We start from the raw sequence: 18552 nt of genomic DNA, 5'->3' as shown, positions 1-18552 counted from the left end.
TTATTTTGTTTAAATACTTTGTGTATAAATAATATCTTTAAATTTGTAGCATTATTATAAAAGATCATTGAAAACATAATATGTATTATTATTATTATTGTAAACTATTAATGACTAACATTTTTTATGGTTTTAATTAAATTGTAGTAAAAAACTTTTCTTTTTGAAATAATAACTGTTTCTAAATTTTACTATTGAATAAAATAACAAAATTGTCTAGATCACCTCAACAATCTGACAATAATTGAATAACATTTTTAAATTAAACTTTATTGGTTCAAGTAGTATTCAGAAATTATTTGAAAAAAAATTATTTATATTTATGATTCAAAAAATTATTTTGATAACTTTATTTATAGAATATTATTAAACGTTTTGGTAGTATTATTTTACCAAATTTTTACAATTTAATATAAATTAATGTATTTAAATATAATAAAATTTTATATATTTTATTTTTATGTTTAATCCATTTATTGCTTTATATATCAATAGAATAGTGTTTATACTAAAGAATTTTTACATTGGTTTTAACGTTTAAAAACTAAAAACAAATTTAACAAATATTTTTATATTATATAATTCAATATTCATTTTCAATTTTCTTGATATCATTGAAATGAAACAAAAATTGCAAATATCTTTTATTATTTGACAATATGATCGTTATTAATGAAGTTTTTAGTGACAAACATTCACATACAGTATTAACGTTTTTCATCACTGATAAAGATATTAATAAACAATGTTTTATAACTTTGAAATAAATCATTGAAACTATTTTTTATTTATTTTATAAAATGCAATTGACTTATTGTATAAATATTTTATTGTACAGTATATAAAAAATAATTAAAATTAATTATTGAACGTAATTATTACTATCAATAATTTTTTTAACATAATATAGTAACTTAAAAATATTGATAAAATTTTTAACACTGTATTATTATAAACACTATATAAAGATATAATGATTAACTAACGAAATTAAAAGCTTATTAATAAACATTAACTTTTACTCCAATATTGAACTTCTTATAATTTACAATGATTTTCATATATTATTATAAATCATATGAAAGTATTTAAATTGATAATTAATAAACAATTTGATAACAATGGCATAGGTTTTTGTTAGTATTGTTTTAATTAAAAATTGTCTGAAAATGGATTGATAAACAATTTGATTGACTTTTCATTACATTTGACTTAATTTACATTCAATTTTAAAATAAATTCATAAAATAATAAACTTTTAAAAATGATATATTAAATATTTATCAGATAGTTAGTCAATCTAATCTAATTTGTAATATTAATTCTAATAATTATTGTTAGTTATCAATTGAAACAAATTGTAAATGTTATTATTTATATATTATTATTATTAATTACAGTATATATAATAGAATAAACTACAGTATAATAATAAATGATTATAATTCAAAAATAATTTTCTACATATTGTTATACAAATAGTATTTATTTTAATTTCAAATTTAAGTAATACTATATATTTTATATATTTTATATCTGAATAATTAGTTAATAAAATGAATGATTGTTAAATACAATTGAATAAATTGTATTATTTTAGTATTTTTTGAATTATAAATATTTACGATTTTTATTATTGTTAAATAGATGTCAAATTTATACAAAACTAGAGATAATAAATTGAGAACAATTTGTTATAAAATATATTAGAAATTATTATATTTTATTAGCAATTTTATCAGTTTTTGTAGAGAAAATAATAAAATAATAAATGATTGCAGACATCGGTAATATTGTATTATCTGATTTGAAAACATTAAAAACATTGATTTTGATGTTAAGCCACAAAATGTAGTTTCCGTTCAAATAAATGTTGCGAAACCAATAAATTTATGTCTTCAGTGTCTAATAATCTCATATAATATCAGTTCAAAGAACTGGTAGTTTGTCTGTCCGTTTCCATCACTAAACTATAGTATATGTTTCACAAGCAAACGGAACGTTAGATTTAAAATAATTAATAACTCAGATATAAATCAATTTACTTTAATATTTCCACATTTGATAACATGACCTGAAAAATAACAACATTAAAAGATATTATATTTTTCATATAAATGTATTGTTCAGTATATAGTATTTAATACTATAAAATAACTATCTTAGAGTATTTATCATTTTTATGTACTATTTTATCATAATAATAATTATATATATTATTTATGTATTATATATTTATTAAAATATATTTATAGATATTATAGATAGTTAATTATATTTTTTGTATTTGTATTTTTTACATATATTTATAAATTTAAACTTAAATAAAACGCGTTAACAGTTGTTTAATAATACACTTAATCAAAAAACATGAATTAGACGTTAGTTATACTTTATACAGTACTTATAATTATTTTTGTTGTAATACAAAAACATTTTTGCTTTTATTATTTACACAAAAGTCATATTTAGACGCATTTTATGTTGATTTAAGTATATTTATATTTTTGTACAATTAATTTAGATGAATGAAAATATCAATAAGAAATGTTTTGAAATCGGTATCAAAAGTCATATTTATTATTACTGCAAAATAAATATCTAAAAAAATTAATTATCAAATTAATATTAAAATATGTAATAACAAATAATATTTAAATAATAATTACAATAATAATAATATTTGATACTTTATTAATACAATTTTTATATTTTACATATTAAAAATTTAATTTTAGTTGAATAAACATTCAGAAAATGAGATTATAAATAGTTATTATTTTTGAAATAATAATATTTACATAAAAAGTTTTTTCAAATCTTTATTTTATTTATTGAAAAATTAAATTAATTTGAATTATGTACTGTTTTTATAAAAAAAATATATTATATTATTTGTTTGTTGGTTGTATTGAAATTCAAATAAAAAAATAGAATTATCATAAAATTTTTTGATAATTTCATTGAATTAATAAAAAGTAAATACAATAAATACAAATAATAATTTTATATTGATACTTAATAAAATAAATCTTTTAAATAATTTATAATATATTATTTAAATTATTACAATATATAAACTGTACTTTATTTTAAATAAATCAATCAATAAACTATTGCAACAATAAATGAATTATTTTTGAATTGAATTAATCTATTTGTATACAATTTACCAATTTTTTCGCTAATAAGACATTTATGGCTTCTCTAATTTTATACAACATATAAATATATTATACTGTATTTTTATATTGATAGATAATTAATTTTATATTTGTTTTTCTATATTATATAAATAATTGTTATTTTGTTAAAATAACATTTCAATTTAATTTGCATAACAATATTATTTATAACATATATTATGTATGTTTAATGTGTAAGCAATTATTTATCAATTTGACAATAAAGTATAAGAGTCAGTATATGTGTTAGCCTTAAACAACAATTAAGCCACAGATAGTATAGTATATAAGCCATACACAGATAAATCAAACAAAATGTGTCCCATTTTATTGATTTTGATTAAAACTGATTGAGTGAGATGTGAGTGTTTACGAGATAGCCATATATATATATACAGTACATGTATAAGTATATGAATGGGAAGTCAGTGAAAAAAAGCAAAGTTTTGTTGATATCCCTGACTTGCAGTCATTTTTATGTGTGTGAGTGTATGTGTCTTAAAGCTATTGCATTAATGGAGAAATAGCTGTTTTGTTTCATATAATCTCAGGACTGGATTTGTTATCAATTCCAGGCGTATATGACTCCCTTGCGGTCATACTATAGCATACCATACCATACCTTAGTTTATTATTTTTGTCCAAAAAACATATATAGCATTGGTATGAATAGCGATAAACATTTGCAACAACAACAACAATACAGTAATAACAATATTATACGGTTTATATATATTATATATATATATATATATATATATATATATCTAAATAAGAGCTCATCCCTGTCCTTAAATTACTTTTTCCTTCACACAAACCAATAGTAAATGAATACAACTTTTAGTCTTAACTTTTTTGTTGTTGTTGTTATTGCTGAAGACCGACATTTCCATTCATATCCATACATACATACATAAGCGCATACATACCGTTGTGTGCATACTTTAGTATTTTACTATATATATTATAATATCATATATAGTATATATATACTACTGTATAGTTGTTTATGTGTTAAACATTTATAATAAAAATAGTTGACTCCAAACACGTCCGCATATATCATATTATTTGTTAAACAAATAATATATCGATAGAAACCCGTAGAAAAAGAAGAAAAAAAGTCTACAATTTTATCAATTTATTCATTCAGTCAGTAAACTGCTATACAAATGGACTCATTGTTTGGCTACCAATATATTTGTATGATATATACAGTAGTATAGTATGATATGGTGTGACCTATCAATATGTATGCTAACCCATCACACATCAGATATCACTAAACAAAATATAAATATTTTCCTAACACTTAAATGAAATTCAAGCGTATAATAACAAACAAACTTTTTTGCATCTTTAATATTGTTAGTCATTTTGATTAAGTTATACTTATATTGATATTCGTGTATTGTCTGGAAAAGATAAATCAATTAAAATCTAAACTTATATACAGTACTTACAGTAATATACTGTATTTAACATTTTAACAAATCTCCTCAAACTTTTTTGAGTAATTAATTATAATGGATAATATAAAAATCAATATTATTTCATTTAACAAAAAATTAATAACAAATATAATATTCTGTATAATATTTATGACAAACAGTGTAATTAGTAATTGCATTACAAGTTATTTGAAGCAAACATAGAGTACCACTTATTTTATAGCTATCCATCATTCCCTCTCTCTCTCTCTCTCTCTCTCTCTCTCTCTCTCTCTCTCTCTCTCTCTCTCTCTCTCTCTCTCTCTCTCTCTCTCTCTCTGTTTCACACACATACACTACTCATAAACCCCTGATTAAATATGATTTAATACCCCCTTTATTACCTTAAAATAACTTTTTTAGACCAAAATGTGTTTACAAATCATAATGTTTTGAGTCATTACATCTCGCAATACACTAAAAACACATTTTATGCACATTTTTAGAGTCATAACAAATACAAAAATCAATATTTTAACTACAAATAGGCAATCAATAGTCAGTCTTAAGTTGTTTTTTAAATCAAATCAATTGCTTTTTAAAATAAAAATAAATAAATAAATATCCAATACTTGGCATATTTGACGTCAAATAATTTAATTCACTAATAATATATTCACAATATTTTTGTTGAGGTTTCGCAACACTGAAGGCATAGAATTAGAGGAAATAAGGAATAAAATTAACGGAATATTCTTTGCATTTGTTGGTTGTGTTGTATTATAACAACAAATAAGCAAATAATAAAATTTGACTCATTTTCTGAATAGTAATTTCTTACTTATTTACTCTCATGATATCTTATATATAATCTATGTTTGGATACATGTGTGTATGTATGTGTGTGTTTGCTTACTGTATATATATATAGATTTATATGTAATATAAGTTACATTAATCCAAAAAAAAATTTCCTATTTAGTCACACATAAGCTCTTATAATAATCGTTTATTATGTTATTTATGTGTTATTTAGTGTTTTATTGTTAGCAATACGTGCGATGCAATCAAATTGGTTTGAATCTCAGAGACTTCAGTGGATAACATACATAGAGATTGTTATTTGACTACTATTTCACATCCAAATTATGGCAAAACTGTCAAATTAATGACTGAATGTGTTGCTGACATCAATTTTTATCTCTATACTAGTCATCTCCCAGTGCTGTACTACTGTCCAGTCAACTACAAGTTCTCTATGATATACTCCAACCCTTTGCCAAATTGACAAAATTTAACATTTAGTTCAATAGTTTACAAACAGTTTGTTTGGACTAATAATCAACACTAAGTTCAAAACAAATGGGATAACATGTCCTTTAATTTTCTTGTTTTGTTGTTATTTAATGGATGTTTGAATTGAAAATTGTGTTTAACTTAATGGTCATAAAAACAAAAAACAAAAATTGATTCAATTTCCTTATATTTGTGTTGTATTACACTGTCATCTATTTAGAGGATCTGTGAAATGTCTAAATTACTTATAAAATAACGCATTTCATGAACCTATTTATATATCCATAGCAACTAAATCACGCAAATATTGCAAAATTGTGATAATTTTATTAAATTTAATCATGGTCAAATAATAAATATGCAATTAGGTGTTAATCAAAATTATAAATAAACTTAGTTATATTGAATTGTTTATTTGATAAATGAAAATATAAAAATTATTATAGTTAACCAAATTGTTATATACTAATTATTGTGAAATACAGTAAGTAATGTATAACTTATGGACTATATCTTAGATAGTTATTACTGTTTCTAATTTTAAAAACAATTTTTATTATATTGTATTTTAAAATAACTTACATGTTTGTATTAAAATTATTATGAATTATGAAATTGACAGTAAAGTAATAACTGACAAATAATTGGTTTGAAAATACAATTTAGTTTTAATCCGGATATTTTGAAAGACAAAAATAAATTTTAATTATTTTCACTTAAATGTTAGGATTATATCACTCAATGACTAGTGTTAAAAATATTTTGTTTTAAAAAAAGTTTAAATCTCTATAAATCTCTTTAAAATTTTGTAATAAGTTATGATTGAGTTAAAGAATTTTTTTATTAAAGATTTGTTTTTATTGATATATTTGATACAAATACAGTATTAGAGAGAAAGGTTTATATCAGAAATATATCAAATGTATTAATAATTTTACACTTTATATACAGTATATTTTATATCAATAAAGTAATTCAAGTTTTTTTTGAAAATCTCTTGTAATCTCGTATCGCAAAATTATATCTGATTTTAAAGTAATACTTTATCTCATAAAATATATAATAAGAACATTTTTATTAGTATGAAATATAATATATATATACTTATATAAAACAAAAATTGATTTTTTGACATATATAAATTGAAATTATTTTTAGACTTACATTTTATGTTAATTGAATTTTTATTAAATTTTAAACTGAGACATTTAAAAATTAAACTAAACTTTCTATTAATATAATATAATTTATACACAATTCTCTTAATTTATTCAATTTTATTTCTAATTAATTAGTTATTAATTTAATGCTCAATTTTAAAATATTTTGATAACTAAAATATGCAATACTAATAAAGTATAAATAGTAATTTAAAGATTATTTAGATACTGTTTACAAAATAATATGACAAAATATATACAGGGACTATAATTAATAATTATGTTGTCTTATAATATTATTTTGAAAACATTTTTTATTATTAAAATTTTAATTATTATGTTCTTATATATATATATATATATTAATATAGACGATGATAATAAATTGTAATCAATAGGTTGTAACAATGCTTTGTTTTTTTTTATTTTGTTGACAACAAATGTGGTTATATTGGGTAATAACATTTGTAGTATACAGTATAGTATACTATAATATGAAAAAATAAATTTGATTTTAATAAGTCATAAGTTACCAACTGTTTTGATGATCTGAAACATTATATGTTTGTTGTTTTGATCCCATTTACTGATTTCATTACTAACAAAAATAACTAATTTTATTAATTTTTGCAATATTTATTGATTTATTACATAATTTATCATGTATTTCATTGCCTTTTTACTAGAATAAAATAAATTAATTTAGTTATACTAGTTACTATTAATATTAACATAATATCACACAAAAATTAACGTTTATTTTATGCAACACTAAATAATATACTAATTACTATAATCTTATAATTTTAATTGAAATTGAATTTAAACAAGATTTGTATTTGTATTAAAATGAAACAAAATTTTATGATAAAAAACTACATTAAATGCCATTTTACTTATAACTAACACTTACTAATAATACTGTATAAACATTGTATCATTAATTAGTGTTTTATATAAAATTTTGCATTACTTTAGTAAATTTCTAACTAAAAAATAATAGTAATTATCTCTTTCTATAATATAATTAGAATTTTATAAATAATTAACGATTTTCGTCGTAAAATTAATGTTTAATTTATTAAATAGTTTTTAATTAATTGATTAATTATAATAAGTTTAAAGTTTATTCAATTATAATTGTAATTATTTTATGTTTATTAAATTACATATATTGATTAGTAAAATAGCATAGTAATGTATAAAAATAAATATATGTATTATGTTTTACTTTAGATTTATTAATATAACAAACAAATAAATACCACAGTTTTTATGCATTTTAATATTTTTTGTTTACATTTAGAGTTGTTATACGTCTAGTATTTTATCACTTTTAAGATCTGTATCAGTTTTTTTTAACTGGAAATACAATTGTCCAGTATTTTTAAATCATAAAAATTATAAATTATTTATATATAGAAAAATTCAGTTATTTTTAATAAAACTGAAAAATATTGAACTATTGATATATAATTATTAATCATGCATATAATTCTTATAATAATAAGTTATACATATACTGTACAATATTTCCAGTATTTATAATTAATTGTTATTACAATTGTCTTGTATTAAAAAAAACATAAAAAATTTATTAATATATATATATACTGTATATAAATATTATTTAAGTACCGGTGCTCTTATATATTCATAATTTTTTATTCTTTGTTTATTTTGTTTCTTAAAACAGAATCCAAGTGTAGACACAAATCATCTGAACAATAGTTGCAAAGAAGTGTTTGTCCTTATATTCAAACTGAGTGTTTGTTTTCAATTTATTTTTTATTTATTTATTATTAAACCAATAGTTTTATTATTTGAGTGGTTTTGATAGTAAAATAGAAATATTTGGACAATAAATGGATGACAACACACTGTTTGCCGCAAATATAAATCCTATACTTCAGCAGCCATTCAATGATAACAACCGTTCAGTGAGCGAATGGTTGTCCAACCGAACCTCATTGCATGAACTATACAATAAACTTTTGAACGACCAGTCCTACTATAGTGGGAACAGGAGCTGGGAGTTCACATTTTATAATGATAGCAATGAAAATGTAATTAACTTATTGACCAATGAAACCGCCACCAGTGTAACGGTGCCGACCAACATACTGGAGCTGACCACTGCGTTAAATGGCACCGTTGAGTACAAGCCCTGGTGGCGTAACTGGGATGGTATGCCATATCCTAGCGGTTACACACAATTAGCAATAGTTCTTTTAGCATTTTTCATAACTTGTATAATGATACTAATAGTGGTGGGAAATATGTTAGTCTGTATTGCCATTGCCACTGAAAAATCGTTAAAACCGGTGCAGAACTGGTTCATTGCTTCGTTAGCTGTGTCGGACTTCCTGTTAGGTCTTGTAATTATGCCATTTTCATTGGCCAGGGAGCTAATGGGTTACTGGATGTTTGGCAAAGTTTGGTGCGGTAAGTTTCACAACGCTAATTGTCACAGTTTTTATTATAAATATTGATATATTTTTTTATAAATATAATATTATAATTAATTTTATGAAATTTTGATTATTTTCATTTAACTTATGATTTATCAGACATCTGGTTGGCATTGGATGTGCTTCTGTGTACGGCTTCCATAAACAACTTGTTTATGATTAGTTTAGACAGATATTGGTCGATAACACAGGCCGTCAAATATTTAAAAAAGAGGACCCCTTCGAGGGCTGCGCTTATGATAGCTTTTGTATGGATGCTATCGGCCGTCGTATCGTTACCACCGTTGGTCGGGTGGAAGAAACCAGATATGATGGTCTCTCAGGAGTTCCCTCAATGCAATGTCAGTGAAGATGTCGGTTATGTCATGTAAGTGATTGTTATGTCGTTTTCTGTTTAATTATCAAATTTACGTATTTTACTTATATCTAATACCACTTGATAGGTATTCATCGATCGGTTCGTTTTATTTTCCGGCCCTAATGATGGTGTTTGTTTACGCGCGTATATTTCACGCGGCCCGCGCTCGCGCCCGACGACACGTGCAACAAAAGCGTTTGCAGATTCAACAGGAGGTGACCGCCGACCCCATTAAGGAGAAATCAACGACAACCACTACCTGTACGAGTCTAAGCAATCCCAGTCCACCAGATCTTACCGATCAAAATAATGAAGGTGGAGATGATGGAGTTGCTGGTTATAAACCATATACACCAGAATCTTCACCGCTTCCTATTTCTTTCACCACAGGGTCACAACCGCACACCGGCGGACCACAAATTCAACGCACGACACCACCAATGGGTACACCGACTACAGTATCGCCGCCACAGATTGTGGTCGAAGCTATACCTGATTCACAATCATCGACACCACAGAAAGACATTTCCATTATTTATAATAACTATGAGTCGATAACACCGACACCAGTGGACGCAATTGTGGACAATAATGATTGTGATGTGAGGTTTAAGTGCTTAAAACAAACTAAATGTTCTCCAGGTGTTCAAACCAAGAGAAAGCCACCTAAATTGACAATTGTGTTACCAGAGAGTACTGTTCCACCAAAAGGGTTGACCAAACAAAATGGTTCAGCCATTAGGACTACCGAAACTCGATTCATATCAACCGACGACGACTCGGATGCAGCAGAAAGTCCTCTGAGTCGCGACACTATTACACACGAATCCAAAACATTTTTAAGTGCTCCTAAACTCTTGAAATCACAAACTTATGGCTCGACCTTAAGTATCGCTGATTATGACGAGTCAGACATGTGTATGGATAATGACATCGAGAACAGTGATGATAACGTCAAGAGTAAAAAGTCGTCGATAAAGGGCGGCGGCAGAAGTGTTCAGTGCAGGAATCAGACGACAGGCGGACTCAGGAGTACCACTTCGGACGCTGAAAGACACAAACGCAAGATAGCAAAGGCCAGGGAGAGAAGGGCTACACTTATATTGGGCTTAATTATGGCGGCCTTTATCACGGCGTGGCTCCCATTCTTTGTCCTGTATATGTTGGCCGCCCTTTGCCAGGACTGCAAAGATGCCATACCTTCGGCTTACTTTTCAGTGGCCTTTTGGCTCGGATATTGCAACTCTGGTATGTAATACTCATTAATTAATCTATAATATCAAACAAATATCAAACTGACTTTCATTTCAAATATGTTGTATTATTAACTAAACTATTATTACTTAATATGATTTACTATTATATAATAAATATGTAGAACTTTGCCAATACATACACTTTACCTATAGTTATGTAACATTAATCAATTGATATCCATTTTAATACTGTATTAGTTAACGCTGTACATCATTATATAATAATTATTATTTACAGTTACTGACAATAAATTCTAGTTAAAAAATATTGTAATTATAAATTATTATATATTATTTAATAAATTAGGAAAATAACTTAAATTTAATTTTTTTTAATAATATAATAAAAATGCATAAATTAATTTTACTTATAAACATCAAAATATTGTAACAATAAAGTCTATTTATATGTGATAGCAAAAATAATGAAAATAATAAAAGTTAATAAATAAATTAAGCAATTTTTTCAAAACATTGTTTTAACAAAATTTCATCAATAAGTTAATTATTATAAATATAATAAATATTATCATATTTTATCTCTCAAACATATACTGTCTAATAATAAGTAATTCTATAATACATTATATACAGTACACACATATATATTATTTCTGTAGTAGATTTTTAAATGAATTATTAAATATTGCACAAAAAAGTTGCAAAATATAACTCATTGCAATAAATATAATATATACTAAAGTATTATATATGATATTATTATTAAATAATTAATAGGTTAGTGCATAAAATATTGATCAATTACAAGAAAATTGTCGAATGCATCAAAACTTTAATATATGTGATATATTAATATATTATTTATAATAAAATATGTGTATAAAATATTTTAATATGTGATATATTATATAATAAGCATCGATTCATTCATTCATATATTTAATCAAAAGACAAAATTGCAGTTATAATTAAGCGATGCCTTCACACGTTAATAATAAAGTGTTGCCTATTATTGCCTATCGTTTAATTTAATCTCACAAATAGTTTGAATCTATTGAATCTGTTATTTCTTTATTATAATAATATTATTATCAATGAATTCATTTTATTCTCTAATGATTTAATCGTTTAAAAATAAATTTCAGACGAAAACTTATTTAAATATTAAATAATAATACAATAGTTTTTATAGTTCATGTTATTGTCAATTCTAGTAATATATAACTACAGTAGTATTCAAATTTATATTACAATTTATACAGTAATATCATGAGTAATATATTAATATAATATTTCAAGTATTTTTAAAGCAACTAAATATATCATCATTATTTTAAACAATTAAATTTTTATAAACAACATATGGTATGAAAATAATATAATTGCTGATAAACTAAATTAAATAACATATTGTAAATAAAATATTTGTATATTTATTTTTATAATAATCAGTGATTTGATTAATTTTAAATCAGATATAATTTGCTAACAATGATTACAATATAATGTATAGTAATTGAAATTGTTTATCGTGTCTATTGATAGACCACTTTTTTAATGCTTACCAAAGCTATAACACAAAAATAATATTTACAGTATTGTACAGTAGTTTACTGTATATTATTGAGACAATTGGATAGTATAGCTAATGAAATTCAAGGCAAACATATTGATTGATAGACTGACCGACTACTTAAAGACAAGACACACAATACATGTATTATTCAAATATTTATTTGTCTTTTTTATAGTCACCAAATAACACAATAATTATTATGTTGTTTGATTTATTGAGTTTACCAAACAATTGTCTTTTTGCTTAGTTTTACTTATTTAACTTAATTCAATTATGAATAATTTAATATCAAAGAATACATGACTTAACAAATCTTAAATAATATTTTATATATAATTTTCAATTAATTAAATATCATTAGATAAAATTTGACAGATATTATATTATATAGTTATACAAATTATGATTCTATAAAAAATAATAATTTATATAACAAATATTAAAATACAATATTCTATAGTTTGTAATATTAAATAACATTAGGTTTGTTGGCAACAAAAATGTGTTATATAATTATTTACGCTATAATAAGATAGATTGATATATTGTTAAAATTTATAGATACGTATATTTGTATCGAAAAAAGCATAAAATTGAATGAAAGCCCATTTGAATCTATCAAAAGTAATGTTACTCTGATTAGTGATCACATCGTATTAGAGATTGAAAAACAATATTAACTTTTACTATAGATTTGTTGGTTTCTTGTGATTCACTATTTGCACTGTTATAGTGTAATGTCGGCTATATCTCAGCTAATTTAAAGCCTAAAACAAATATTGTATGAATGACTGGGGAATAGACTATAATATATGGCTTTATTATTGCACAGCTCTTACTATAACTTAAATTAATAAAATGTAATTCAAGTTTTCAGACGACAATTGCATTCATAACAAGTGTGCGAATAAACTGTTAGACTCTAGTTCTCCAAAGTTTATAAACTCATATTTAATAATATTATTAATAATACAATATTATTATTATATTATTGCAAAATATAATTTACAGTACAGTATATCATATAATAGTGTTATGCATATTATAATAACATAACAAAGACTTCTTACATTTACCGAATTAGATAAAAATATATAATAATATCTAAAAATATATAATAATATCTAGAAATATATAATGTGTTTGTTTATTATAAAAATTTATGTTAATATATTCATAGAGAAATAAACATTACAATTAATTCATAAAAATAATTTATGATAAAAAAATAGTATCAAATTATTATTAAGAATAATTCTGTACTAAAGATTTAAATAATTTATGAAAGAATCTAAATTTATTTTAAATTAATTATTGATTTTAAACATTGATATCAATATGCAAGAGATATTTTTTGTTTAATAAATGATATAATATTTTTTAAATAAAAGAATCAATTTTTAATTATTTATAAATTTTAATAATATAATTTTTGTTAATAATGTGCAATACTGTATAAATAAATCTGCATTTTATAATAAACCAGTTAAGAATGCTAGAAAGCATTTTCAGAAAAAAAACTTGAATAACATTGAAAACTATTAGTTTTATAATTATAGCGGCTATATAATAATATAAAAATTTAAAAACTGGTCAAATATACATAATATAAATATTGTAATGTATGGTATCAAATGATTCAGTATGACAAAATAAACAACTATAGTCATGTGGGGTATCAAATGATTTAGTATAACAAAATAATAATCTATAATTATACATTTGCCGCTTATACTTATTCTTTTTGTTCCCGTAGATATCAAAATTTAATGCATATTTTCTATCCTTGTTTTTGATGCTTTCTTCAAAACTATATTTAAAAAAAAATTTTTATATTTTTTATATTTTTGCCGCCATTTAAAAAAATATACTGATATATTATATCATATTTTTGATACTCTTTACAATTCTAAACGTTAAAATTTTTACCTAATTTTTTTTTACTTTGGCCGCCATTTTCTTTATGTTCCCGAAGAGATATCAAAATTTTAATGTATATTTCTTATGCTTGTTTTTGATGCTTTATTCAAATCTATACTTAAAAAAATTTTTCTTAAAATTTTTTTTACTTTGGCCGCCATTTTGTCTATGTTCCCGAAGAGATATCAAAATTTTAATTAAACTTTTCAATACATTATTAGTAGTCCTCTAACCGAATCTGAAGTCAGAATTTCAAAATTCGCAAAATGAAATGCTACACACACAGACACAAAAGGCTCGTATAGATTTCAGAAAACAAAACTTTTCAAGTTTTTTTTGAATATATATTTTACTCTATATATATCGTAGATATAAATTTTGAATAAATACTATTATTTTCATTTAATAAAAAATGATTTTTTAAGTGTCATAAAAGACATAAAACAATTTTTTAAAGCAAAACACACATATATTTATATACATTTAACTTAACAAAGTTTATGAATGTATATAAACACATTCAGTACAAAACATATCAAAAATAAATGAAATGTTGTCTCAACTTTTCTTATTGCAAACTAAATGTTACTTTTAGTTTAAAATATGATAGATATTTAGACAAAAGAAAATTGTTTGCCTCTTTTTCCCATTTCTATAAATTATATATATATATATATATATATATATATATACTGTATATATATATTATGCTTAAATTTTATTTAAAAACATATTTTATTATAATCTTTTTATTTATATATAATATTTAAATGTTAAATTTTAGTGACTATGATATATCAAATGAATTATTTTAATTAAATTTTTTCTTTCTTAAAAACTAAAATCTTTTCATAAAACATTATATTCATAACAAAAATGTTATTTTTTATTTTTTTATTTTCAATACAACTATTTTAATGCCTCGAAGGATGATATGAAAGTCAGTTTGTTTTTAACAAAATTATGATAATTTATACCATAAAAATAAAATTTAAATAATTGAATAAAAATAACAATTATTATTTTAACTTATAAATTTTAACTTTTTCATTTTTTTATTATAGCCGCCAATCCTATTATCTGTAAGTATAAATATACATTTTTATTTTTGTGAGGAAATAGCCACAAATTTATAGAAATTAATGATTTTTAAATTTCTATTATTTGATCTTTTTTTAAATTTTTATTTCACATATAATTTTATACACGATTTTATGATATATATCTTTATTTTCAGACACTATATTCAATCGCGACTTTAGACGAGCCTTCAGAAAGATTTTGTTTAAATGATTTAAAATCTTTAAAATAATAATAATATAATACAATACATATAAGCAATGAAATGGATGGCATAAAAACCATTGACATTAAAGAGAGAAAAATCACTTAAAGTGATATAAACAATAACAACAAAATAAATTTTGAAAATAAATATATCCATCTATCGATTAACTTTACATTATTACTTACATTTTATCTATCTTTATATAGATAACTGTATATAAAAATCTATATAAAAAATGTTTTTTAAGTTTTCAAAGAGTATTTAATGACAGAGAGTTGTCTTCCCATTTATATCATTGGATTTTTCAGATAATAATAATATTGTATTCAATGTGACAAATGTCACAATTTTTGTTTTTAATTTCATTTTCTGAGTAAATTAATATTAATATATACCATACTGTGAACTAAATTGTTGTTGATATTCATTTAAAATAATAGTAGAATTTTATAATAAACAATTTAGACAATTTAGACACAATAATGTGCCTTAAAATTAAATTAATGATATGTAAAGTATTATTATTTAATATAAATAATTGATGCATATATAAAAATGCAGATATAAAGTAATTTCATCATTGATTGTCTCAACGATTATTTTTTATTAATTATTTATTTGAAGAAATTATAGAATTACTATAGAATTACTATAATATAATTTCAATTTTTTTTATTAATATAAATGATTTCTTTGCAAAAGCTTTCACAATCCGTTTAATTAAATTATACGAATCTGTGATATAATTATTAAACATTTTTTTAGTTATTTAAACAATACATTAATTAGATTAATAATAAGTTTAATTGACAACAGATTTATGAAAGTTATATAAAATTATTAAATATAAAGTAATGCTTTTTTTATTGAATATGTGATATAATTGTTTGGTTATTTTGTTTTAATTTTTAATAAATATTAAAAATTTTATCAACAGATAATATATTGAAATTTTAAAAAATCAAACAAAATAAATTTGTGATAAAAAAATGCATGCAATCATTTTTATAAATTTATTATTAATAGCATTACTAATAATGATTGCATTGTTAATAATTTGATTTTATCGGATATAACTGGTCTTCCAGTCAGAGATTTTGTGTGTATTTTTATTTATTTAATATTATTATTATTATTATTATAAGTTAATTTTGCAGTATTTTTATCGGACAATAAACTTAATTATTAATAACAATTTTTCATTATAAAACAGTTACTATTGACAGTAATTATAATTAAAAATACTTTCTATACATATGAGCACAATTTATATACAAAACATATTTTTATTTATTTAATATTACAGACAAAATGTAATACCGTTTTTGCAAAGAATTCATTATTGACTTTCCATTGAATGAATAAATAAAATGATAAATAACTGAATTTATTGGTGCTTTTAGGATGACGTTTGTCTAACTAATAAACAAACACTAAACTATATATATATATATATATAAATATATTTGATGTTAAAAAAATAATTTTATGGCTTCAAATTGCGTTATCAATATAATATTTTTGATATGAATTTCAATATAGCTTATAATAATAATTAATAACACAATATTTATCATCATTATTTTATGTTAATTAACATTTTGCATACATTTTATTAATTATTAATGTTACACATATAGTATTTTATTTTAAATTAGAGCAAATATCTATAATGAAATAAATAGTTATAAATTTATTTAACAAATTAACCAAAATTGTTATAACTGTTAAGTATTAATATTGAAATTTTATAATTTAATAATTATCTTTATAAAAATATTAAAATAAATTATATAATATTTATAACGATAAAAAGGTTGCATCATTAAGTAAATCTGTACTTAATTATTATTAATATATATAAAATACTGGTAACTAATTTTTATTTTAAATGATAACAAAATACACTATGTTTTATATATTGAGTTTGTTTAGTAAACAAATACAAATCTTTAACAAAATTTGTTATTATATTGTATATAAACAATGTTTAAAATTTTAATATTATTAATAGAAATAATATTATCTAAAAATTGAAAGCCTTGTTATTAAATATAAAAATTTATTATTTGCATAATATTAACATTTACTATGCATTAATAATACAGTCAATCATATAATGATTTTATTAACTAATTTTAAAGAAAATATAATTGAAAACGCAATGTTGATGTCCATAAAAACATAATTTTTGCAATAAATTTGTAATTATTAATATACGGTTAAAATATTGTTGAAAAACAAATTGAAAACAAATATTTCTCTTAAAAAATATTTATAAAATTTTAACAATAAAAAGCAGTTAAAAATGGGGCTCTTTTATCATATATTAAACATTTTACTGCTTTTTATATTATTATTATTATAAATATAATTTGAGATATATATTTGCTTTCAAAATATGGTATAAAACCAAAAAATTGTTTATAAAATAAAAATATTTATTACAACAGTTTGACCAAAATTTTGATGAATTTCGTGAGGCGAGTGTTATATGAAATATATAAAGTATTCAAATATTTTTATCATTCATAAAAATGGCACAAATAATACTAAATAATTTATATTTTTATTTTCTTAATATTTTATTTGTTTAATAATTGACAACATATGAGTAGTCCATCAGTTAAATTAAGGTCTCTGTTTGTAAA

At 21.7% G+C, this 18552-nt stretch overlaps 1 protein-coding gene across 5 annotated transcripts; it reads left to right on the top strand.

The window, feature by feature from the left end:
* The first annotated feature begins 9099 nt into the window (after window positions 1-9099).
* LOC128965738 (alpha-2 adrenergic receptor-like) lies at window positions 9100-15906 on the top strand. 5 transcript variants are annotated; one of them, XM_054312495.1, is made up of 6 exons: window positions 9208-9516; window positions 9642-9909; window positions 9986-10161; window positions 10291-11148; window positions 15678-15695; window positions 15851-15906. In XM_054312495.1, exons 1-6 carry the CDS (start codon window positions 9261-9263, stop codon window positions 15904-15906), a joined length of 1632 nt encoding a protein of 543 aa, XP_054168470.1. In that variant the 5' UTR covers window positions 9208-9260. The 5 variants fall into 5 exon arrangements, with proteins under 5 accessions (XP_054168471.1, XP_054168470.1, XP_054168468.1 ...); XM_054312493.1 differs by having other exon boundaries at window positions 10222-11148; XM_054312492.1 differs by having other exon boundaries at window positions 10216-11148.
* Window positions 15907-18552: the final 2646 nt, after the last annotated feature.

This window comes from Oppia nitens, unplaced genomic scaffold, assembly GCF_028296485.1.
Source record: "Oppia nitens isolate AA-2021 unplaced genomic scaffold, nextdenovo-longstitch-racon4-pilon3 scaffold18_pilon_pilon_pilon, whole genome shotgun sequence".
NCBI lineage: Eukaryota > Metazoa > Arthropoda > Arachnida > Sarcoptiformes > Oppiidae > Oppia > Oppia nitens.
The sequence above is the reverse complement of the archived record's forward strand: the minus strand, read 5'-3'. Positions and strand labels throughout refer to the sequence as shown.